General features: G+C 38.3%; 1 protein-coding gene across 2 annotated transcripts; it reads right to left on the reverse strand.

Annotated features, from left to right (window-relative positions):
* Positions 1–5569: 5569 nt before the first annotated feature.
* Positions 5570–26435, reverse strand: RIOK3 (RIO kinase 3). Of its 2 annotated transcripts, none has more exons than XM_043443742.1 (13): positions 26215–26435; positions 20326–20441; positions 19553–19698; positions 19353–19460; positions 19057–19166; positions 17717–17860; positions 16932–17059; positions 11929–12126; positions 10524–10683; positions 9095–9175; positions 8917–9006; positions 7935–8042; positions 5570–7223 (listed from the first exon to the last, which is right to left on the reverse strand). In XM_043443742.1, exons 1-13 carry the CDS (start codon positions 26275–26277, stop codon positions 7116–7118), a joined length of 1560 nt encoding a protein of 519 aa, XP_043299677.1. In that variant the 5' UTR covers positions 26278–26435; the 3' UTR covers positions 5570–7115. The 2 variants fall into 2 exon arrangements, with proteins under 2 accessions (XP_043299677.1, XP_043299678.1); XM_043443743.1 differs by lacking the exon at positions 26215–26435 and adding an exon at positions 25708–25893.
* Positions 26436–26937: the final 502 nt, after the last annotated feature.

Here is a 26937-nt window from a genome sequence, read left to right on the forward strand (position 1 = left end):
ATGAAACTGGCGACCCATTATACAGAGTGAAGTAAGCGCAGAACGATAAAGACCAATACAGTATACAATGCATATATATGGAATTTAGAAAGATGGTAATGATAACCCTATATGCAAAACAGAAAAAGAGACACAGATGTACAGAACAGACTTTTGGACTCTGTGGGAGAAGACAAGGGTGGGATGTTTTGAGAGAACAGCATCGAAACATGTATATTATCAACGGTGAAACAGATCACCAGCCCAGGTGGGATGCATGAGACAAGTGCTCGGGCCTGGTGCACTGGGAAGACCCAGAGGAGTCGGGTGGAGAGGGAGGTGGGAGGGGGGATCGGGATGGGGAATACATGTAAATCCATGGCTGATTCATGTCAATGTATGGCAAAAACCACTACAATATTGTAAAGTAATTAGCCTCCAACTAATAAAAATAAATGGGAAAAAAAAAGAGTAGTTGTGTGTTGCTGTCAGCACAGAAAAATAGGCTGTAGTCATTTAGTGGTGCAAGATAGAGACTGCATTTGCAGTTTTTCCAAGCCTTCTTTTCATGTATTTATCACTAGTGTTACATTATCCGTTAACTGTTCTGATAGGAGATGTCTTCACAGATGGAAAATCTGCTTCTTTTTTTCATGGATATTTACACAGGGAATTTGCAGTCTTGGTCAGTTCCCAGACTGGCTGAAGGCTTTGATGTCAGCACCAATGTGATCTGAAGGGTTTTAGAAAGGAAGTTTGTACCTGTTAGGGTCCACAAGGGGCTCAGAGTATATTATTTAAAAATGGCCCATTGCAGTGACCTGACAAAGAAGGGATGACGTCACAGTGGCCACATCGCCCTGGTGGCATCCTGTTTTTCCTTAAGTCAATGTCCTGTTTTTCCCTGCTGGTGCCAGTTTCTCAAGACTATGTGACCACCCACCTGTGAGACCCCTCGGACTACGTGATCACAAGACCCCAGCTGCAGGCTGAAGATAAACTAAAGCCCCCTTCCTTCGGGGCACAATTTCCCATCGATAGGGTATAGAAGGGTTTGCTGTAAAGGGAGATCACTGGTTTCTCTCTAAAGCCACTCACTTTCTCTCTTCCTATAATAAATCTTTCTCTGCCTGAAAAAAAAAAAAAAGAGTACTGGAGTGGGTTGCCATTGCCTTCTCCTTTTCCAGGCTAAGCACCTTCGAATTCTTTGGCTAATCCACGTACAGGATTTCTAGACCAATTCTAGTTGCTTTCCTTAGTATACATTCTCATGCTTGTATCTTTGACAGCGGCCGTTCTCAAACTTTTTGGCCTTACGACATCTTTTTACTTTCAAAAATTATTGAAGACCTCAGTGAGCTTTTGACTGAGTTACATCTATTGCTATTAAAAATGAAAACTGTGAAATTAAAACAACTCTTGAAAAATAACAAAACATGTTAATACAAATGTTTCCAAGTTAAAAATAACTATTTTCCAAAACTTCAGTAAGAAAAATGGCATTTTTATGTTTTTGGCAAATCTCTTTAATGTCTGACAATAGAAACAGGTGAATTCTCTACTTCTATATTCAATCTGTTGAGACAGCTTGTTTTAGTTGAAGTATATGAGGATAATCTGGCCTCCTACAGATAAGTAGTTGAAAAAAGGAGGGGTAAATTAGTGGTCTTCTCAGATTATTATAGATATTCTTTATGTATGGCTGAGTCTGTTTGATGTCCACCTGAAACTATCACAATATTGTAAATCAGTTATACTCCAATATAAAATAAAATGCTAAAAAATGAATAAAGATGATTTAAAAAATGCTACACCAATACCCAACAAATCTATTTCTTAAACAGTAGTTGCAACATGGAATCTGAAAGTGTATCAGTGAATGTTTTGTACTGTTACATTAAAATTCACTAGTCTTTCTTGAACTTTTAAAATAAAAGTATTTACTTGTTTTTATTTGGCTGTGCCAAGTGTTTATTGAGCACACAAGATCTTCCAGCTTCCTTGGGCACGCAAGCCTAGTTGTAGCAGTCAGGATCTTTAGTTGCGGCAAGGGAACTCTTAGTTGTAGCACGTGGGATCTAGTTCCCTGACCAGGGATCAAACCTGTGCTCCCTGCATTAGGAGCAGAGTCTCAGCCACTGGACCACCAGGGAAGTCCCTTTCTTGAACTTTGAATCTCTTATCCATTGTATTCGTTATCTATCCCTCCAGGACAAATGACCCACAGCACTTGATGGCTTAAGACCACCGACATTTATGATTTAGCAGTTTCCGTGCACCAGAATTTGGGTATGCTTCCCTGGGTAGTTCTGATTCAGGGGCCCCCCTGAGTTGTGGTTACAAACTTGGCCCGGGCCGCTGTCACCTGAAGGTCTGAGTGAAGACACAGAGAGAGGGTCTGCTTCTAACCTCATTCGTGTGGCTGTTTGCCAAGGGCTTCAGTTCCCCACTTGAGTCTCTGTATAGGCTTCTAGAGAAGCTGGCTTCCCCCAGGGCAACGGGGTCCAAGAGGGAGCAAGGCAGGACCATATCTTTTTATGAATGAACCTCAGAAGTCACACACCATCACTTCTGCCACATTCTGTTGGTTAGATTCACTGAATACAATCCACATTCAAGAGGAGAATTTGCTTCTACCTTTTGAAAGGAGGAGTGTTAAAGAATTTGTGGACATATGTTAAAAGCAGAACACTCATAAATGGGTTTTGTAACATCATGCATCAGTCACGTGGAAAATATTTGTTCACTGAGTTACATGGATCTTTTTTTTCTTCCTGTGTCTCTTGGCTTGTGGGATTTTAGTTCCCTGACCAAGGACTGACATGGATATTTTCAATGTTGATAATCTCATTATGTTTTTTAAAAAATCACATCAGTATTACTACTGAAATCACTAGATATCACTGCACACTTATTAGAATGGCTAAAATTTAAAAAAACTGATTATATAAAACAGTGGTGATGATGTAGAGAAACACTGTAGGTGGGAGTGTGACATGGTTAAGTTTGTTTCTAACAAAGCAAAACATGCATCTGTCATTCAAGGCAGCAACTGTACTCTGTGCAAAAACCTGTATATAAATGTTCATAGTAGCCTTATTCATAACAGCCCAAACCAGAGACAATCATCCAAACATCTTTCAACAGGTGAACAGTCAAAGTCTTGGCATATTTCACTCCCATATTCCTGTCATTTCATGAATCTGATAACTGGATCTGTTATATCAAGTCTTTGCTAAAAACACTGAATAAACTGCTTGATAGGAAAGTCCTGAGTCTCCTGAATCAAATTTGATAGTGATTAGCCAGATTTGCTCTGAAGCTAATTAAAGCTACCACCATGTTGTCTATACTCTTCCAGTTTATGGGGTGGGGGAGCAGGGGTGGCAGAGAGAGCTAACGTCCAAAATCCTATTGTTGCATTTCCCTATTTTAATAGCCCTGCTTAACAGTTTTGGTTGGTGTTTTCTTTTAGAAATTCATGCAAGCTCAAGAGGTAACAACATAATTTTAATAATTCTCTGTGTGCAATATACTATCTTATCATATACCTTCTTCCCTCTTTAAAATAATTTCCCAAATATCTTGGATATTTTTTACCTTAGCAAAATTCTTAACTTAGCTGAAGGAGTAGGATGCCCTTCCAACCTCCACCCGCCAAATACACTTTACATTTATCTACCTGGGGTCATGTATTAGTCTGCTCGGGCAACCACAGTAAAGAATCACAGACTGCATGCTTAGAAAACAGAAATTTATTTTCTCACAATTCTGGAGGATAGACATCCAAGATTAAAGTGCAGGGTTGACATCTGCTCAGGCCCGTCCTTGGGATACAGACAGCCAATTTCTCCCTGGTCTTCACATGGCCTTTCCTCTGTGTTTGCGTGAACAGAGATCTCTGGTGTAGCTTCCTCTTCTTACAAAGACACCAGTCCTGTTGGATTAGGGCTCCTATGACTTCACTTAACATTTACAACTTCTTAAAAGGCTCCGCCTCTAAATACAGTTGTCATAATCGGGGTTAAGGCTTCATATGGATTTAGGGGAGAAAACTAGCGGAACAGACTTCAGCTGTTCTGTCCAATATTTATCCTTTTCCAAATTTAATACAACTTGAAGATGAAATAGGAAATTAGTTGTTTTTGTACTTAATAATAATAAATTAACACTTTAAGCAATGGACTCATCTGTTTCTTCCTAATAAACTTCCCAAACCCTTTTGGATGTTTCCCACATTCTTCATAAACTTTGGCTCATCATCTAGCACTTTACCCAGACAGTTTTTATGGTTTTGCGCCTAACATTCTAATTATATGTTCTTTCCCTCACAGAAGTCAGTAGAGAGAAAAAAAAATTCAGAGCTATAAGTAGTAGCTCATTTATTCTGTAATGAATACCCTACTTCCTCCTCCATCTGCTGTGTTTTTATCTTTCCACTATATTTGGTCTTGACTCCTCGAAGAGCTAGCTATGTTTAGGAGAAAGTTGGAAAGCCAAAAGTCATGCTGTTTCCAAATGTAACCTTTTTTATTTATGAATTGGGAAATAAATATGAAATCAAAGAATAAAAACAAGAGGCTTTGACAGGAATAAACTGGTATCTCCAACTATAAACTTTGAGAAATTAAGTCATTCATAAAATGTATCTTCAAAAATATAGAGGTTTGAAAATACAATCAGATGAGCTTTTCCCTAGCAATTTCTGAAGTGTTGGAAACTGATCAGAAGTTTTCAAAAGGTGCAAACAATCTCTTCTGACGCCCAGGGCCTAAACAAGCAACACTGTACAGCCTCTAATGTATCTTAGGGTCTTTGTCTCCTCTTCCTTAAGGCTTTACCATGATCAACACTTCATCATCAGCTGCCTAGCTTCATCTCACTTTCTGTCCAAAGATTTTTTTTAAAAAGAGAATATAACATTTGCTGAGAGGAAACAATACCCCCACTGCATGCAGTGATTTTTGGAATTCAAGGGGGTATTTACTTCAGCACTTCTGGATTTCTGTAATATTTAAATTTAAATAAGCATGCATGTCTTAGTTTTGTAAGCAGAAAAATGGATTTTTTTTTTTTTTTTTGCTGCTCCATAACTTCTGACCAGGAATTCAACCTAGGCAGTGAAAGCAAGGAGTCCTAACCACTCCCAGCGAAGTGGATTGGATTGCCAGGGAAGTCCCTGATTTTTTTTTTAATAAAAGGAAACTCAGAAAAAATTGTCTTGTTGAAATAAAAATTCTCTACACATAATCTTATTTCGATAATTTATCTCACATTCAAACATCTACTTCCATTAAAGTGAGGCAAAAGATCCTTGTTTTCAGATTTTGTTATTTCCCATTTGTATTTGACTATTAGCAAATCAACATTTTCCACTGTATGAAAAATTTACTCTCAGCTCTGCATGAGGGGAAAAACCTATTTGTAATGTGAAATAGGTCATTTAAAAGTGAAATCTAAAGATGGGAAGTTGGGGGATGGGACTGCTTACAATAGCACTGCTGAATTTAAACAGGAGGGGTAATGTAACTCAATGCCAGGACCTATGTTAATATAAGCAACAGGAAGAATACACACAAAGAACCAATTCTAAAATGCTCTCTTCATTTTTAATTTCTTAAAAAGCGTGTTCACAGCACACTCCAAGAATGCCACACAGCAGTAATTTGCTGCTACTGTCAAACAGAGTATGTCAGAAAACAAAACAAAACAAAATTTAATGGTTAATGGTTTTTAAAATTAGTTCTTTGAAATTTCTATAAAGTCAATAATTCCCAGTCATTTAAATATTTGTTTCATAGTGGTAAACATTTCATGAAATGCAATGAGTAGCCCCAAATCACACTTCTCTGAAACACAATTAAAAGTTATACAACAGGGGAAAAAATAAAAGTTATACAACAGAAACAAAAATAAATATTTTTCTAGAGAGAACGTATTTGGCATTTTAAAATAATCTTAATGAAGAAGCTTTCAAGTGTAACTAATGTTCAGATTTTTACTTTCTACTATCAGACAGAGAGTTTAGGTCTTCAGTGATCTCAATCTGATTCTAGTAATAGGAGGAACGATTCTGTTGTTCTGAATGAGCTTCAGTCTTAAAAGAGTCAATGTATTTCGTCTGCATTAGGAAGTGGCGCCCCAACAGTACTAAAAATTATTAAAAGCGAGATCAGGCAGTTTAAATTAGTTGGTGATTTGGTACCCAACATGTTTTGTATGTACTTTTCATCCTTTGATGATATAATCTTTCTAGGTAGCCTGCTGTATTTCTTTCAAAAACAGTAAGTATACAGCTTGAGTGATGTGTAAACTGAATTTTGTTTCAATGACTTCATTAAAAATGTTAAACATGGTTGAAGATTCTATTCTGTCCTTCCAGATAATTTACATTTTTATTATAAATGCAGAGCGGCTGCACCATGAGTTATATCCTAACCATTTCACCTAAATGTAGAAAAGCTGGAAGTTAAATTTAAAAACTGTGGATAGTTGAGAAGTACTTATTTATCTCTTTCAGAAACTGATGATGTGTTTCCCTTACATATCAGTGTGGAAAAGAATTAATGATGTACCAATAAAAAGCACTTTACTTCTGTCAGCCATTCTGAAACCAAATTTCCATTTACGTCACCTACTAAAGAGAAGAAATTTTCCTTTAGAATCATGGTCACAATCTGGAAAAAGAATTAAGAAGGGCTAATTTTAGGCCGATCAAATATTTGAGGAAAGATGCAACACAAAAGAGGGAGGTGAGAAAAGCCAAGTGTGTTGTAATAAATGTCTCCTTTGTAAACACATCTGTCCCTTCCTTCCATATTTGGAAATGTTAAAAATTCTCATCAAAACATTTTATGCCACAAATCCTGTAAAATCAGGTTGATTTCGGCTACATAACCTGTAGTTGTTAAGAATTATATTACCCTATTCATATCATGAGAGGTAGTGACATTTTATTCTCTCAATGCTGAGCTAAAAATTCCACGTATCTGGTATATGGGTTACAAGGGAAAAAAACCACAGAAGCACCATTGTACACGCCTCATGTTTTGATATTTCAAGTCACCCATAACTTCATTTGCCATTGGCAGCTGACAATCACCACTGTGTCAACACGAAAGCAGTGGGCATTAGTGCTATTCATCATATGAGACTGGTGGACCTCCATCATCTTTCAAAAATGAAGCAGCTTTCCTTCCATTCTTCTGAACATGATCTTCATTCATTTTCTCCAAAGCTTCTATCTATAAAAGACATACATTGAATCCATTGGTTAAAATGCTACTTCACAGAAATCGTGCTTGAGATTGAACTGGTGTTTTTGTTCTCCTGAAATGACATTCCTAATGACACTGGACTTGAATCAGAGTTACAATGTGTGACACAGATCACAGTGTGATACATACATTATGTTTTTACTTGATTATGTTATCAGGATTGATGCTTAGTGTCTTTATCAAGCTAGCCACTGGCATCAGATAGGTCTTATGATACAATCTATACAGCTTTCAGGAACAAGAAAAAGGAAATCCCAAAGTTGATTCAGCAACAGCAACATCAAGAAACTGTCCTGAACTAAAGGCTAGATGTACCAACTTCCCGTTACTTCTCTTCTGGCCTTAGACTCCAGCATGGCTTGGCCAAACTCAAGTCACAATGGGGCTTTCTGGAACGGATTCTACAATCATTCTCTGCTTTGGTAGGTTGCTGGGAATAATTAGTTGCTATTTCACATGTCGGTTTTTGTTCAGTTTTGAGAGACCTTCCCTGCAGGAAGGTTTTTTTATGGTTCTGTAGATCCACTGTAAGGATCAAAAACATCTCAAGATAAGAAAAATCTCTAATTAATTTTGTTTCTGAGGGGATGAGAGGATAAACTCAGCTCTGGGTTTCATTACCTACTCCATCAAGCTCCCCACTATCAGCGAGGTGAAAAACAGCTCTACCACACTTACCTCAGCTAAGAAATCAGCTTCATTATCTGCCGAGATGTTTAAGCCTGAAACAGCATTGAAGAGTTCTCGCTCACCAAGGGCTTCCTTTACTCCTCCTTTCTGAAAAAACTAGTAAAGAAATATGAGAAAGTCAGCAGAGGTATTAGCAAGGTTCTCTCAGAAACAGGAAACGGTGTACTTGTAAGACACTGGTGAATTCCCTCCATAATTTTTTAGCTACAGATGTTTCCAACTCAAATATAACTGCACTCAGGTTCTACTTGCTTACTGTCCTCTCACACATTCGGGCTGTCTTCTGGATTTAGTAGTAAGTCGGTCATATTGCACCTTCTGTACTTATGAGTGGTATATATAAAATTGCTTGGCATTGCTTTAAGTAGACACAAAATAATCACTAAATTTCATGAATTAAAATTTTCCAGTAAACTCAGACATTATTTCCAAAATGAAGTTGTTCTATCATATTTAGAAAGAACATTCCTATCTGAATCTGTTGCTGACAATTCATTTCCTTTAGAAAATAGTAAACAGATGTGTCTCAACTCTGTGATGACTGAGTTTTACCTTTCCTTGTCTACTCACTCTGCCTCAGAGAAACAGAGTCTAGACTACACCACTAGGAAGACTCTTTTCTTAGTGTAGCAACAATGGCAGGAAGCATGCAGGGTAGCTACAGTTCAGCTTCCCTTAAAGCACCGTGCATGGATTACATGTCTACTTGACGGCTTAAATATTTAGAACCAAAATAAAGCTTACTCTCTCAGAAATTTAATTCATTGGCCCAAATGTGAGGCATGCAATCAAATTCTTGCAAAAAATGAAATATGACAAATCAATCTTTGTCTCTTTATCGTGAAAGCAAAGAGGAACTAAACCCTTCCTTTAACTTCTAAGAACAGTGTGTTCTTATTGGTCTTAGGAGTCAGAAAAATATATCAATCTATTACAGCCCACCCATAAAAAAGATAATTTACATGCCCACCTGTGAGACATTCCTACAGTCACGAAACAAGAACTCCAGGCCATGAGGGTGGGTTGGTTCTACAGACTGACTGACATCGATCAACCAGACCTATTTAAATACAGAGCACAGTGATTTCTTTACAGTCAGTCATTTACAACAAGTCAATAAGTCTGAACATGAACAAAATGCTCCTCACCTTTCCAGCATGCCAGAGCATGTTGTACTCACTGAGGTCGGCGTGTACGAGCGTACATTCGTTATATAACTGCTGCATCAACTGTGAGGAGGCAGGACAGACACTTAGGACGTGAGGAATGATTCTAAGTTACCCACAAAACTAAAACATCTGTATCAACCAATATTTTCCAGGGTAAAGAACTTATCTGTGCTAGTCAAGGCTGTGCCTTTCTTTTTTACCTCAAGGGAGGATAGGATAACAATGAAACAGTGGAAGAGATAAGTATGTGACACTCTACTTCCCTGCCCATGTGACAATAATGAGATCCAGAGACCAAAGGGCAGACCTGGATCCCCATGCTTGTGAGACAGCTGTGGTCACCTAACCCGGGGACCTAGGCTCACCCTTCATAAAAGGGCAAACGTCTCACTGAGAGTTCTAAGGGGTGCACACAACTCCAAAATAAAAAGTACTTCTTGCCAGACATGTGGAAAAGAAACAGTCTTCTAGATTAAGTGGTATTATATATTATATAATTTTATACATATTATATGACTGGTGGTGATCCCTAGCCTTAGAGAAATCAGCACTAATATTTGCTTCCCAGCTTTAATAGAATCAAATATGAAGTTTATCATTATTTCATCTCTTCCCTAGCCACCCCACAGCCAAAAGAAACCAGAAAGGTAGGCTTGATTTTCATTGAATGTTTTCCTATTAAAGGCAGAGAAAACTGGACTCTCTAGCCATATCTTAAAAAATTAATTTGTGTAACATGTTCATATTCACATCAACTGCTCCATGACATGAGAGCTCCACACAGACACTGTGCTAAAAACATGTTTCTCCGATTCAATTAATAAAAAGAAAGATAATACAAAACAGAGGAATAACAATATCAAGAGCAGTTTCTTGAGCTAGAAGGATCCCAGACTGAATTTGGTTGCTGTCCCAAAACATAAATAGCTTCCTCAAGACTCCTGACATATGCCTTCCAACTCTAATGCCTGCACAGATGGATAAACCACACCTCACCATCTTCTGATCATCACTTTCTTATACTGAGAGCGAATCTGCTTCCTTCTAAGTTTCCAACACTAATGGTATTTCATTCACTGTTTTAAGAAGGCATACAAACTAACAAGGCACTGTATCTGCTAAATATAGTAACATCAAATTTTACTTAATGAAGTTTTATGAATAATAGCTTCTGGCTTCCATGCCACTAACATTGACCCTTCACTTGCTCCACTGGTCCATGATTTTTGTAAAACTCAAGACACACGCATATTGATAGAAAGGCCACTCTTCAATATTAACATTCCTTCACAAACTTCAGTTTGTCCCCGTTATAACATCTTAAAATAGTACTGTGAGGAATTTTTTTTAGTTTAGAAGAAGTATTTTTAAAAATTGGTATCTGAATGCTCTGTACAGCACAACTTACATGAAGAGTTTGATAGTAGGCGTCTTTCATTTCTTCACTGCTGAGCTTTACTTCTTTCAATTTAGGGGCTGGAACTTGATCATGGCCAATAAAAGACATAACTAAAATGTGTTTCTTGAGTAGTACAACTGTTGGACAAGGAATTCCAGCTCTCTGCATCCTATACAGAAAGAAAGGATCAAGAAGATAAAGATCAGTAGGAGAGAATATTTCATTTATTCAACAAATATCTAACGAGGTCCTGCAATGAGCTGGCACTGTGCCCCACTCTGGGGAATGCTGGAATGCAAAGGCAGTATGACACAGCCCCTGCCCTCACAGAGCCTGTGGCCTGGTGTAAACAACAGATGAGTGAGGAGATGATGACAGCGCCATGCGGTACGGGCACTGGCAGAGACGTGGGTAGGCGGCATCGAGGAAGAGGCGGGCAGACAGAAACCAGCCAGGTTCAAACTATGGGGAGGTGTGGCGTGGAAGCTGCTGTGAGATGCAGAGGCATCAAGGTGCACCGTCCACGTGGGGGTGTGTGTGTGTGGGGGTGTGTGTGTGGGGGTGTAAATCAACACAGTTGGATCGTGAGTGGGAGCAAGGACAAGTGGGCCGAGCCCACACAGAACGGCTGGCTCCGCGTCACAAAACAGCTTTGAACTTTACACTAAAGACCACGGGAACTGCGGAAAAACGTTAAGGCAGTGATGAGGTCTTAGTTAATACAGGAAAGAGCTTGTAGGGCAGAAAAGCCTCTTGGGAAATTATCCTAATTAGAAGTCCTACTAAATAGAAGACTGGCAACTAATAAATATGGATAATTATGTTTGAAAGCAAATAACTTTAGGAAAAGCAAACTAAAATGAAAAGCTTTTAATAGTTCAAATACAGGAAGGTTTGTGAATAAGAAAGATTATTACTTAATTTCTTGGTTGACAAAAAAATTTCCTTCATAAATTCTGTTTAGAGAATTGGGCAACAAGTCTAAAAATTAAAGCAAAATGCAATCTGACTGGTAAAACCCTGCCCTTACCAAATTAACAAATATTAGATGGGATAAACCATTCCTGAACAAAAAAGGAAATTATTATTTATAATATGCCTAACTGGAAGCTGGAAAAGATAGCATTTAGATATATGACAAAATATCTTTAGTAGAAAATGACTTAATTTCCCTCAAACTTTACTGAGGAAAAGAAAAAACAAAATGGATTTTTCACCATATGAGTATGAATTCAGGTTATATGCATGGAAATGCTTTCTTATAGAAGCCCTCCTTAAATACGAGAATTTCAAGGCCTTTCATGCTTTCTACAAATGAATTTAAAAGAAAGCATGGGTGTTTTTGCCAGGCTGGTAGACTTAATACAAAGAGGTGATCACCCAAGATGACTTCCAGCACAATGATTTTCTTTACCTTGTAAGATTGTGCATTTCTTTTTCTGCCCACATGCGGATGATCTTACGCGGATTTAGTTTACTGAAGCGATCTTTAAACCTGAAATCATCTTTAATATATTTGTCACGATTCTTAAACTCATTAAGGGTTGTTTTAAATACCTTGATGGCACATTCTGTAGGTATAACTTTACTATCTTCCTTTCCATCCTCCATGCTAAGTGGAAGAAACAAACATTAAGTCAGTGTAAGCTGCCAGGTAAAAAACAATTTCAAAATAAAAGATTTTATGACATGAAAGTAAATCTATCTTCTCTGAGAATGGAAGCCTTGGGGTGTTTTGCTTTAAGCCTCCACGTTTTAGGTCTTAAGAAAACCCTAGCTTTTAGCTTTTTTAATAAGACACACTTTCAAATAAATTGTCAACGGTTTTCAACAACCCATAATATAATCCTCATTTAACGACTATGGAATTAAACTTGAACAGGGAAGACCTATACACTTGCCCAAAGTTTATTCAAATTTCCTTAATGAATTTTTTTTTCCTTTTTTTTTTTCATACACTTTAAAATAGGCTGCAGTCTGCCTGGAGTCCCTCTCCCTTCCCACAGCCAACCCCACAGCACAGACTGTCCACTCTCACTTTCCAAACACACACCAGCAGTCTCATATTCTTCATCTTCATCACCTGTTAGTCTGACTAAAGTCATCTCTCAACTATCGCCACAACTTTCTAACTGATCTGTTTCTTCTCTTGCCTGACTAGAATTCATTTCCCACACAGCAATCTGAGTAATCTTTTGAAAATGAGATTCAAATCTGAGCTTTGGTTCCCACTGCACTGAAAAAACAGACTCCTTACCCTGGCTTACAGAGCGTTGCCTGATCCACCCTTTGCTTCTCCAGCCTTCTGGCTCCTCCTCACACACTACACTCCAGGGACACTGTCTTTCTTAATCTCCCACAGATACCAAGCTTACACCTGTCTGAAGGCATTAGCACTAGCTGTTCTTCAGTCTGGAATAGTCTTCCTTCTGATATGTGATACTGAATCCAGGTGTGTCATTCTAATCCAGGCTTAAATGTCACTTAATCAGAGGTTTCCTAGTCCTACTGATAAAGCAGTCACCCAGTCACTATGACACCACCCTGTTTTATCTATTTGCATGGCACTTATTTGATAATCTTGGGAGGGGTTTGGAGGGAGGGGTGGGAAGGAAGTGGAGTCTATGAAAGCATAGACTTCCCTTTTACCAGTCATTGCTATAGCCCCAGTACACAGAAGATGCCTGGAACATGGTAGCTGCATAAATACTTGGTGAATGAACTAACCAGTTTTCAGAGAGAATAGAGATTCTCTCCAAGCAAGAAATGATAATTTAAAGATGTTATAGACATCTCTGGATTTTGAGATAAGTTCTCTGTCACTGAAATAATTTAACCATAGGTAGATGAGGCCCTATCAAAAATACCACTGAGGAGATTCCTCACTTGGAAGGTCTCCAGGACAGAATCTAATTTACATAATTTATCTTGTCTTTCTCCTACTAAAAAAAACTTCCATGTTTCTCAGTAAATTACACAACCCTCTGCCAAGCTCTTACGGTCCTCCTTACCAATTTCTGGTTTGCTTACACAATTTTATATCTTATTACCTCTAAATATGTAACTTCTAATTTTCTCACTGTCTAATCTCATTGTCTAAATTTCAATCCTCCCATTTTCAGCACTCCCGCCTCCACTTTTTTTTTTAAAGAATTAAACTTTACAAATAAAGGTGAAATTTCCTTTGATTACCACCTATGGTAGTTAGTTTCATTCCCCACTTCAACTCTTGAGAGACAATCATGATCATGAATAGTACTTTTCTAATCTTTTAAAAAAGATACATACATATGTATTAAAAAAAACCAACGTATGTGTGTTACATTCTGTATAACTTTTACCAGTTCTTACTTTAACGTCCTCCTCTTGAATATACCATAAGCTCTTTGAGAGAAGAAAATATGTTATATACACTTATTTCCTGAAAAAATCTAGCACATGTTACTATTCAAATAACTGTTGATTACTTGGTCAATCTGAGCATGACAGAACCCAGAAGAGCTCGGTGGCAGGCAGGACCTAAAAGGGTCCCCAAGATCCCAGTCCCTGGTATACACGCCTGTATAAGCCCCTCCCTTGAGTAGATTACACTATAGCAAAAGTGGTAGTACAGTCATTGCCAGGATTATCTTCCATCCTCTAAGACTCAGTCTTAGTAGACCCAAGGCAGAGAGTTTCCTGATTATTCTGAAGATGCAATCTGCTCTACAAAAGGGCTTCATGACCAGGACTTACAGGGGCCTCTAGGAGCTGACAGCAGTCCCTGGCTGGCAGGCAACCAGAAGGTGGAGACCTCTGTCCTACAGTCACAAGGAACTGAACTGCGCCTAAGGAAGAGGACCTCACACTCCAGAAAGGAACACAGCCCAGCTGACATGCAAGACTGCAGCCCTGGGAGACCCTGAGCAGAGATCCCAGCTAAGCCATGCCTGCCCGAACTTCCGATCAACAGGAACCATAAGATAATACATAGGTGTTGTTTTAAGTTGCTATATCTGTGGTAATTTGTTATATAGCAGAAGAAACTAACTTATACTTTAAAATATATTTATTCTCAGCTATTGAAAACCAAATGCTCTCTAGCTTTACTAACTTACAAATGCCAAAGTAATACCAATTACTATTGGTATACCAATATTATACCAAATATTATACCAATATAATACCAATTCCACCATAAGGAAAGGGAGCTCACTTGTTCTGTCAAAGGATCATTAAGATGAACAGAAAACGGACAAAGAATAAACAAGGCAAATGACAAGAAACGAAACCCAAGTGGCTAATACATGTGAAAAAAAAAATACAACCTAATCATAACTGAATAAATGTATACCAAAACACTAAAAAGGTACTTTCCATCTTTTACACTGAGAAAAAAATATTAAGTTTGATAAGACTAGGCACTGATGAGGATGAGGCAAACAGGTTCATACTGCTTACTGGTGGTGGCATAAACTGGTTAACCGTCTCACTGGGCAATTTGGCAACACCTACTGACATTCAGAATTATGCAACCTGCAGATCTAACTAGCTCATAGGGAAAAGTGTATTTGCCCCACTATTAAAAAATAAACAAATTTTTAAGATTTCTGGCCTTTGGTGTGACACATAAGAAGAAAAAGTTTTAAAGAAATTTTAATGAATAACAGAAATCAAGAAACATTGGTTGCTATAATAGCCAGCTCAGTGGCCCAAACAGTGAGCAATATCTGGTACTCTCCCTTCAGTAAGGCCTTCCACTGTTTAACAGCAAGGGGAAAAATGCATGTAGTCTTTGCCCCAGCAATTCCAAGTGTTAGGAATTTAGCTTAAGGATTTATTTGCAAAAGCACACCAAAGCTTATGTACAAAGATATTCCTGTATATTCGTAGAGTGGAATGTTCTACTATAAAAATGGTATGATATAAACCAATAAAATAGAAAGACCTGAGATATATTAATTGAAAAAAAAGATGCTGAATGCAGCATATAAACAAAAATAAGAAATACATGCCTGAAAACTTCTAGAAGACTAGACTAAAAACTATTAATAGTGGTAACCTTTAGAGGAAAAACCTGTGGGGCCACAGCTGGTAAGATGAAGGCTACTTTAATTTTTAATCCTTTTTGTACAGTTCAATTTCTACTATGATGAACTTTTCATTTTAAAATAATTTGTACCATTAAGTTATGTTTGCCTGATCTCAGGGAACCCTCAGTTGAAATTTGGAAAGAGAGCAACAGAGCTTAGAGTTTAAAAAAAAAAAAAAAAAAAAGGTTTATTAAGATTAATTTTTACCAGGTATAATCAAATACAATCTCAATTTCCCCCACTAAAATCCTATGAAGGGAGGGTCAGTTTTCAAATAAGTTTAGTAGACTTCTCCAGATCACATTGCTTAAAAAATGTTGAGTCATTTAAAAAAAAAAAAGAAAAAAATGTTGAGTCATTTTAGCCTAACATTCATTTTTATCCCTTTCATTTTGGAACTTAGTGTAATTCAATACATGATTATATGTGTATGTCTCATCCAGAAAGGGAAAAAAGTTAAGTAAGAAAACCAAAGACAAGTACTTGAGCAGTAATTGTTTGAATCCCTTTAAGTATATAATAAATACCTTCTAAAGCTAAAAATAACTAGAATAATCTGTAATCTATTTTAACATTTTTGTTTATAAACACTGCTAACATAAAGGATTAGCTGAGCTAATAAGCCTTGCTGAACTAGTAAGACTTCAAAGCTAAGTAACCAGATGACATCATATTCCTGGTTTGCACATTCTCTCAACAGGCTCCACGTTTAAAATGTTTTCTCTTCATGCCATCCTTTACTCGACTAAGCTCTCATAACAAAAGTAAAGTGGGTAAGATCTTAAAAGACAAAAAAGCTTTAAAGACATTTCTTTAAATAATGCAAGCATCATTAAAACGGGGAGGAATCAATAAGTGATCTAAGTATAACCCTCCCAACTTGGTATCAGAGTCCCATAGAGAAAAGAAAAGTTTTGAATCAAACTCAGGTTCAAATTTTGCTATGCCACTACAGCTGCCTGTATGATATAAAACAATTAACAATATATGAAAAATAATACGTTCATAGAAAAAAGACTGGAGGAGTCTACACAAAATTATTACTGGTTCTCTCTTGATGGTAGAATTGGGATGACTGTTTTTGGCCACACGGCGAGGCTTGCAGGAACTCAGTCCCCCAGATCAGGGACTGAACCTAGGCCAGTTAAAGTATCGAATCCCAACCACTAGACCACTAGTGAACTCTTGTGGAACCTAACCACTAGACCCTTGATTGTGTTTTTCTTTTTATGTCCCTACATTGCTGAGACTTCCTAAAATAACACTTTAAACTTTGATTTATGTATATTCAGAACAAGGGACTAAGCTTTGGTTTATATCACGGTATTGTTTTCTGCTCATTTACCTCCCTCCATACGCATGAAAGACAACAGATTCCTTTCCTGTACTAATACAGCCAGTGATTGTCTCCAACATTCCAGAGTTGACCATTTTATACATAAGTAAACGTGTCTTAGGATCAACTGCTTTTTCCTGCAAAAGATAAAGTGCTGTAAGTGAAAATGACTGGTAATCACAAAACATTTTCTGAGCCATTTCTAATATCTAACATTCAAAATATACACTTTTTAAAACTTTTATTGTTCATTTACTTAGATGTATATATAACAGGCTCTTAAAAGAGGACTGTTAAGATACCACCCATTCCTATAACTCTACTGTCTCTGAAAGTGAATATCTAAAAGAACTACTAAAAATCAGACTAGCTTAGTCAAAGTTTTATCTCCAAACTTTAAATAGCTCTCCTGATGTACCTACCATTAGTTTGTTTTTCTAAAAGTTTAAAAATTATTCTCAAGATACTAGACACTAACTTGATTAATATAAAACATTACAAACTATTACATTATTATAAATACGTCATGACAGAAAACAATTTCTCATACGCAATGAAAGCAATATAGTCCAAATTAATTATGACCACTGAAAGGCTAGTCTTGAGTAACTGATTAATAACCATTACATGAAATTTGAAAGTCAAATGGCAAAGCTACTTGGGTTTTATTCACATCTTTGATTTGAAAAGTCAGTCTCATGAAAAAATATCAAACATGAACTTTTGTCTTATTTTTTCCTCCAAATGTGAAGTTTTCCAATATCAATCTTTCCATTAAACGTAAGAATACTTACTGCAGTAGAATGCTCCTTTTTCTCATGGAGACGGGCACTTCGACGTTCTTCTGAGTAGGCATGTTGTTTTAAAGCATTGAAAACATGGTTTGATAGTTTTAAGTCCATTCCAATTCCATCTCCTACCTGAAACCCAGGTGCAAACTGCGAAAATGAAAAAGAAAAATCAGCATCTGAATACTTTAACATGGGACAGGGAAAAACAGTTTTACTTGGATTAGGTTATCTACTCAATAGATGATTACGATATGAAAGCAGAATCCACAGACATTATAGAGGAAAAACCAAAATAACTCACCAGTGAGTGCAACAGAAAGGGAAACAAGGCTTTTTAAAGAAATTTCATCCCAAAGGAAGGGAGGATTTATTTTATGCATAGAAAACATCCAAACACATCTAAAAACTAAGGTATTTTAGCATATGCTCTGAACTTTGCTTTTATATCAAAGGATATATTATATTTTGAAATCACACCCACCAAGTCTTACCAAAAAAAAAAAAACCCAATTTCACAATTATTTTTGAAGAGTGGGGTAAAATAGCAAGCTATGCCCACACTATGACAATTAAGTCCAATATGGAAGCCACATGTGGATATTTAAATTATTAAAATAAAATTAAAAATTCAGTTTCTCAGTTGTACCAAATTTCAAGTACTCAGTTGTCAAATATGGCTACCATATTAGATAGCACTGGTACACACAGCATGTATTATCAAAAAAAAATTCTATTGGACAGAGTTGTTCTAGAGTCAGATCTAGATTATTTCTAGAATTTAATAATATGTTTACTTAACAAGTATTTTTGTTCTGAAGTCTAAATGTCTTATATTTACCACAATATTTATGCAGGAGGAAAAAAATGCCATTTTTTTCTATTTTTCAAAAATCACATTTTGTTTCTGATTTTGCAGGGGTAGGCACAAGATAAAAAATTCAAAAATTATAACAGGGTATATAGTAGGAAGTATTTCCACCTCCCACTGTTATCCTCCAATCACAATATCCTAAGGTATTTCATGGAAAACTAAGATACTGAAAAATGTTACTTTCATAAGAACAGTTTCTTATTTTTAGAATCAATGTAAACCAAACTAGCCTTCTTAACATTGTTGGAAAATTTTTTTTTTTTTTTTTTGGAAAATTTTATTCTGAGGTACAATATATTCTCATCAGTGGCTGAGTTTCCATGGTGTTGCTGTACTGTCTTCTAAAGTATCTCTAGAAAGGATGAAGAATACTTTTAGAAACTTATAGTGTATTTAGAATCCTATGTTTTTAACTTATCCTAATAAAACTTTAGGATATTTATGATTCAGAGGAATCCTTTCTGTAACTTACATTTTCCATTCTGGCTGTGTTCTTTCTCCCACATACTACTTCATCATGTTTGGTGGTGATGTCTTTTCCTTTTCCAATAAAACCCTTTTTGGGAGTAGGAACTGGTTTTGCTAAAGGTGATTAAGACAAGTCAAGTATGTAAAAATAGCAGAGACTAAATTGCTGCATTCATTACTGTCTGAAAAAGATATCTGAATCTAATAGTAAATTACCAAATGAGAGCCAAAGATGAATATAGAATACTTAGTCCTCCTGTCTCCCCATTCTATGCCCCCAGAAGGTCAAAGCCCTGATACCTGGTCTGTAGGGGTCATCACGAGTGTCCTGCCAGTCAACCTCATCTTCAGAGCTATCACTGTCTTCGTAAGGATGCACTTTTCGATAATTTTCAAAGGAAATGGAAACTTAAAAGGCAAAAACAGTTGAAGATTTATTTAGGGCCCATTACAAGCATTTCCTACCACCCACTGGGATTGTCACAATAAGGTCATAGTACCTTTGCTATCTCCATTGAATTTTTTTTCTTCACGCCTAAGCTGGGCATCATATTCTCTGTCAAACTCCATCTGTAGCATCTGAGCAAGCATTAGGTCGCTGGAAGTATCAATGTTTTCTCCAGTAATAAATGGTCCTTCAGCAACACTATTCAAAATAAGGCAATATAGACTAATATAATGTGCTGGTGTAAATAGATGCTACCAATTATGGGTGAGATGTGCCTTTTCAGTGTTAACACTGTATTGAAGAAACAATGGAAGAACTTTACCAAACCCTTCACCCTCTCCTGCCCAGCTGCCCTCTGACCAACAGCAGGCACCTGTGAGAGCACCGAACAGGATTAAGGGAGCTTTAGGAAACAGAAAGCTAAAGGGCCTATCGTAAGAACAAGAAGACCCCAAATTCATTTGTTTTGTGTTCTGATCAGAGGGGAGATGACGTATATATGGAAAGATAAACTACAAACACTTAATGAAAACTGTTAATCAATCTATTTGATTATTATTTGTTAATCTATTTGATAACAGAGTTCAACTGTTGCAGTAACTAAAACCCAGAGAAACTGAGCGGTTTGTCCAAGATAATACTGAAAACTAGTCACAAAATTGGAACCAAAACCCAAGTATCAGCGAACTCCCAAAATGGCGCTCCTTCTATTGCACTGCTTTTCTAAATCTCTGACTCATTTGTTATGACAATCACTAATCAAATCCTGAGACTTGGCTATGGTCAGTTGCTAGATCAAATAGATTCTTTGTGACTTTTACTTACGCAACTTCAGGAAAAGCGGCAGCTTCTTCTTCTAACTGCAATTCTTTAGCCAACTGCTCACTCATTACATCAGACAAAGAACAAGATATTGTATTTTGAGGGGTGGCCCATGGACACTATTTAAAAAAAAAAAAAGGCAATTCAAAATAATGAAATTAAAGTGACTTCCAAACTTGGAAATAAGGTTATCTTTTGAGAATTAGATGAGTTAAATAAACTCAAAAGGAATGTTTAGTTTTTTGTAGAAATCATCTTGAAGGTAGAAATAGCTCCTAGCTCAAATCTAATCAAAGATACACCTAGACTATGACAGCCAAGAGCACCTTCCAGCCTGCTTGGTGGGAATATCCTTATAGCGGAGGGGAGCACAGGCTACGCCAGCATCACCTGACTAGCCGCTGAGTTCATATGATGCCCCTTGTTCTGATATCATGCTCACCAAGCAACTTATACTTTGCTCACCTTCCACTTATAATTTGGCTTCCTGGGTAGATTCTCTTACAGGAACAGGCTATACCAACTACCACAATTCAAAGCCCACTTAGAAATTATACTTCCTTCTAATTTAAGCAGTAAGTCTTCAACAAGTAAAAAGTGTACGGCAGCCCCTGTCAAGATATCCTGGGATACGCTAAAACAACAACAACAAAAAAAACCCAGCAGTTACAAACAATGAACCCTATACTTCTGAACTTAAGAAGTTGAGAGATGGATTCTTGAAACAATATTACTAGAGCAAAGTAGTATTCTGTGAGACTCTTCAAGAACAACTGGTGGGTCAGCCCTCCTCAATGGCATCACCATCTCAGCCCTCCTGCAATGTGTATAAACCACAGGTTTATTTCACAATTCCTAATTTTTGAGGGGAGAAGCTTCACTGAGCAGCAGCAAATGACTCCACCTGACAGTCCAGTGATTAAGACCATTAATACTAATAAGAGGTCTAATTATCTCCTGAGCTTGCCCTCTATCCCCTTTCCGAGGAGTCATCGCTGGGTTACTCACCTTAAGAGCCTCCTAACTCTGCCTTCTGTTTGCTTCCACTCGCCACACCACAACACAATGGGTTTTCTAAAATGTAGATTTGACTGGCTCAGTTTCCTTACTAAAGTTCTTTTATTGCTTTAATGTTTCCCACTGCCTTCAAGATAAAGTCCAAACTCATTTCTTAACCACTACCACTCCTGAGAGTCTAATTTAGAATAGCATGTGATGCTAAGTGTTTTAGCCAGAGCCCGGCATAGGGCTCCAGACCTAAAGAGGCATTTACTTCTTTACTAAACAGGCGTCAAAAGGAAACCTGGGGATATGTCACGGAACTGCCACGGTGTCCCTAGGCTGGAGAGGTCTGATTTCTTTCTACACCGCTCCTAGGTTAAAGTCCTCCTCTCCACCGTGCTGTCAAGCCCCTCTGCCCACCCACTTCTCAGGCTTCTAGTCTCCAGCTAGCAGTCAACCAATTCTCCTAAGATGTTAAAACATCTGTGGACAATCTCCCAAAGAGAGGTAAATGATGAAAGGCTGTCACTGTATTACTTTGGAGGCAGAGATTTACCGACTTCCAAGACAGACTGAATGGGAAAGGGAAACATGCAGAGACTGAGAGCACCAACAAGACACCAGGCCTGCTCAGTCCTGCTGACCGTGCTCCTGGGAGCCTGAGGCTCTAGAGCCGGACTTCTCTCTACCCCTGCTGGCCAGCTCAGCTGGGCCACCTCACATTGAGGTGACTTCCTTGGGTGGGGTAAATACATAAAGATTTCTGAAAGTCTGCCAACTTCCATACTTTGAAATCTCATCTTCAAACCAGTAGCCCAAAATCCCTCCTTAAAACGTTTTGGGCTGTGAGGGACAGCTGCCAGGCATGGTAGCCCTCAACAAGCTCAAGTGGTCCACCATCCCGAGGAGGGCTTAGAAAAGGCCCTCGGGCCCCTCCTCCGAATGGGCACCATTGTGTGAATGGAGGGGAATCTTCTTTTGTCATATTGCAATTCTTCAGGAAGTCGCAGGCTCCCTCTGTCAAATGTTTAAGGAGATAAGAGTAAAAGGCCTTTGTTCTACCCAAGCAATCCGACATCATTTCCCACTACTGCTTTCAACAAATTATAAACTGACCAGGGCATCAAGATCTGATGGGAAACTCCAACCACTTCCAGTTAGTTATTCTGCTTTAAGTGACATCTACCAAGCCCATCATTAGCTCCCTGACTCCTGTTCACTGAGGACCCCGGACCTACCCTGTTCTCCTCTCCTGGGAAACTGCAACCACTGAACGCAGCAACGTGGGGTTTTCACAGTTACCATCCTCCCACACCTGGCTGGCTGCAGATGGGAGGGAAATCATTCCCCCTTCCTTCTACTCTTCAAGATGCATCACAAGCTGCCCATCCCGCTTTTTGTTTCTTTTTAAAGATTTTACTGCACACAACTATGGGGAAAGAATCAACTTAAAAACACGAAACTAAAAAAAACAGCAAACACGAAGGAGGTACATAATAACAAAAATTCTGTCCTCAACTTGAAGTCAGTCAAGAAAACTATAACTCTCAGGAAAGTCCCTTTTCTGCTCATGCAGCTGGAAGACATAATCTAGGCAAAATATTTAAGTGGGTAATTTTACTTCTCAAAACAAGGATTTCTACAAAATGTGACCTGAGCCTATACAACAACACTACTTTTTTTTTTTTTTTAACTTTCAATTTTAGAGTATTTTTAGAGTAACAACAACAAAAAAATCACAAAGACTGTAGAGTCGCCAGATTCCCTATACCCAGCATCCCCGTGTAGATACTGTACTTATGTCACAATTAATGAGCTCAATCTTTAATTAAAGCCCATACTTCATTCAGATTTCCTTGGCTTCCCCCTAATATCTCTGTTCTGTTCCAGAATACCATCCAAGATACCACATAACATTTAGTCATCATGTCACCTTAGGCTCCTCTTGGCTGTGAGTTTCTCAGACTTTCCTTGTTTTTGGTGACCTTAACAGGTCTGAGGAGTACCACTAACCCACTTGTTACAGCTCTTTCCAACAGAGCTACACACTTCCTCACTTTTGCCTACAGTATGTCCATTCTCCCTTCTTGGAACAGTCCCTAAAATTCATTGCTCATAACAGCAGCTTGGCATTTTGTAACTGAGGACCCCAAGTCCCTTTCGGGGTGTCTAAGATGGGCATGAGTTTGAGTAAACTCCGGGAGTTTGTGATGGACAGGGAGGCCTGGCATGCTGCGATTCATGGGGTGGCAAAGAGTCGGACATGACTGAGCGACTGAACTGAACTGAAGAGGTCAAAATTATTTTCATAATAGTTCTAAAAAAGTTTCACTCTCATTCTCTCAAGAGTGTAGAGTTTTCCAGAGTCTATATCAGATGTGACGGCAGCACTCTGGGGGCTACTAGAATGAGTGCCTGTGTACTGTGTTCTCCAAAAATTTCAAAGGTGGTGGGTTTAGAATATAAATGTGAATTTTAAACTACTATATATAGGATGGACAAACACAGCACAGGGGACTATAGTCAATATCCTGTGATAAACCATAATGGAAAAAAACATAAAAAAGAATGCATGTATATGTATAACTGAATCATTTTGCTGTACAACAGAAATTAAACACAACACTGTAAATCAACTATACTTCAGTAACATTTTTTTAATGTGCATTTAAAAAGATTAACTCAGTTTGTTCCCAGTGTGTCTACCGTGCTCTTATTACCCATCTGCAATTATGCCTGCTAAAATCTATGTATTTGTAAGGATGGATTTTCTTCATATACTTCAACTGATACATACTGCAATGGACTGAAGAAAAACAAGCTATGAAAATCCAGCTGTCTTCTACTAAGTTACTACATTAAAGAGATTTGCAAAAACACAAAATACTACTCCACTAATTTTTCATTTTGGAAAACAGCTTTTTTTGTAAAACATAAAAATATTATTTATATAAACATCATGATTTATATCACTTAATAAAGTTTTTCAATATCTCAGTTTCAATTTCTGATATGACAAACAGCAATAGATATAACCAATATAAACAAAAGTTCTTGGAGTTCTCAATGGTTTTTAAGAGTATAAAGAAGTCCTGATGGAAAAGTTTTGAGAGTCATTAGCCTTTAACATTCTTTCCATTTTCCAAGGTTTTCCTCAAATCTCCACTTACTCCACACAGGTTTCTATAATCACTTCCATCTTCCAAGAGGTTAAAGAAGGAAATGATACTTGCAGTGTATTTCTATTGTTTCCCCCATGAAAATGCTGTCTTCTCAACAGAACATCAGTACACCCCAAGATGATCTCTTATTGCAAGATGAAAATGAAATTTTATAGTTCTGATGATGCACACTTAAATGAAAATATGACTGATGTCAAATATTTTATTACTGAATTAGTTTTGGAAGTGAAGTGTGTTCTGAGCTTAGGTATTCTGAGCAAAGTTTGTCTCATCTGACATTTTTACAAGCTTACCTGGAGAAATTTAACATGTATAGTATATATTTATTAGTGTCTTTCTAATGACTTGTTCTTTTACATCTACTGATCTTGATCTTGTAAACAAAGCTTTGACAAGAAAAAAAATAATATAACAGACAGATGTAACCACATTTGCCAATTAAATATCCTAGATTCTCCTTATGGTTGTATGAGAACTTTTATAAAAATTTCCTTTACAGTACTTAATAGCTCATATTTCCCCCACTTTCTGTTAAGACCTGGTATGAAGATCTAATAAGATTAATGAATGACCCTTTAAATGGAACAAATGTTCTGTGTCAACATGTAAAGAAGTCGGTGAAATAGGTAAAGGTGGTCAAAATATAGAAACTTCCAGTTAACAAAATAAATAAGGCATGAGCTGTACTATACAGAATGATAGAGTTAATAATGCTATATTGTATATGTGAAAGTTGCTAACAGAGTAAATCTTAAAAGTTCTCATCTCAAGAAACAAAATGTAATCCTGAATGCTATACTGCGGTGAGCATTTTGCAATATATACATGTATCAAGTCATTATACTGTACATCTTAAATTAACATGTTGTTAAATGTCCATTTTATTTTAAAAAATGAACAATTAGGAAGCTAAAAAAGTTAGATTCCTTCACAACCTTAATTTGAGGAACACAAAATCTCAATTGACCCATTTCTGCTTTCAAGAAAACCCTCCATAAAGCGGCAAAAGAATCTTTTCATCCTTCTGATGAAAGTATCATGAAAAGCAGCAGCCCGAAATAAAAAACCAAACGTTAAATGAGCATTTTAATTGGCCATTACAGGAAAAAGCATAAACGTTAAAACCCAAACATAACCATCTTACAGTTTGTAAACACTTGAGTATTAGCCTGGAGGGGAGGAAGGGTGCGCCTGGACTTACCTCCTAAACTTACTACTTCAAAAACAACAAACTGCCCAAGTAGGATGACCACACTTGACAAGTTAAGGTAACAGCTTCTTCAACCACCTTTCTGTCCGGCTTTCTGTGAGTAATTGGGCTGACTCATTTCGCTGGAGAAAAACAAGTTCGTGCTTGCCTTCCCTCAAACGTCAGCATCTCTAATCAAGTCCCACCCAAATACATGCTGCTGCTGCTGCTGCTAAGTCGCTTCAGTCGTGCTACGGGGGTTCAAAAACCAAGGTGCAGAACTAGACGGAGACTCCGAACCGGGGTGGCCTTTGGTATCCTGTGCCTCTTCCCTGCCTCTCTCTCCCCGACACCCGCAGCCCCGCCGCCCATCCTCCCTTTCCCAGGCGGTTGGTATTCAGCCCAAAACTTCCTAAGTCGCCTGGGAAGCCGCTTCGGCGCCTGCCATCCTCTCCGGGTCCTCCAAGAGGACCAGTCAAGGAGGCTACGGCAGGTGCGTCAACCCCGACTGCCACTCACCTTGCTGGGTCCCCAGGCCGCTGCTGGCCCGGGCTCAGGGGATGCCACTCTGACCAGATCCATGTAGGGGAAAAAGTCAGCGACGAGAACAGAGCAGAGAGGGGAGCAGCTCCGCCGAGGAGGCAGGCGGCGGGGCCGGGACGGCAGGGTGCTGGTGCCGGAGCTCAGGTGACAGATGGCGGCGGCGGCAGCCGCGTCCGGAACTAGACCGCTTCTCTTCCGCCTTTTACGCCGGTACGCTCGCTTCCGATTGGCCGCCTACCGGGGCTCCGCGTTAGGTCGCCTTTCTCCGCCTCAGAGGACCGCACTTCCGGTCGCTGCCCTGGCCGGAGGCTGGTGGTCACTGTCGCTTTTTCCTGGCAGGGGCAGCTGCCGGGTGTGGCTTCCTCTGGCCAGGCTCTACGCTGACCCTGAACCACCTCTTTGGCTGCGCGAGAGGGCAGCTGTATCAAGTTAAACGGAATCAGAGTGCGTGGACTGTAAATAAACAAGCAGAACAGACTCTGTTCATTCATTATTTCCCCGGCTGAATTCTAAACTGGGATGAGATGGGAGACTGAAAATGGCAGGTTTAGAGAAGGGAGATCGAAGGAAACGGTCGGGTTTTGTTTTTATTACAGCTGTCGGTAGGAGGCGGGGCGAGGAGTGTGAAATTTTGTAAACTGTGTTATATAAAATGGAGCAAAAATAGGACTGCGTAATAAACGTTTTGATTCAGCTTTT

This window comes from Cervus canadensis, chromosome 23, assembly GCF_019320065.1.
Source record: "Cervus canadensis isolate Bull #8, Minnesota chromosome 23, ASM1932006v1, whole genome shotgun sequence".
Classification (NCBI taxonomy): Eukaryota; Metazoa; Chordata; class Mammalia; order Artiodactyla; family Cervidae; genus Cervus; species Cervus canadensis.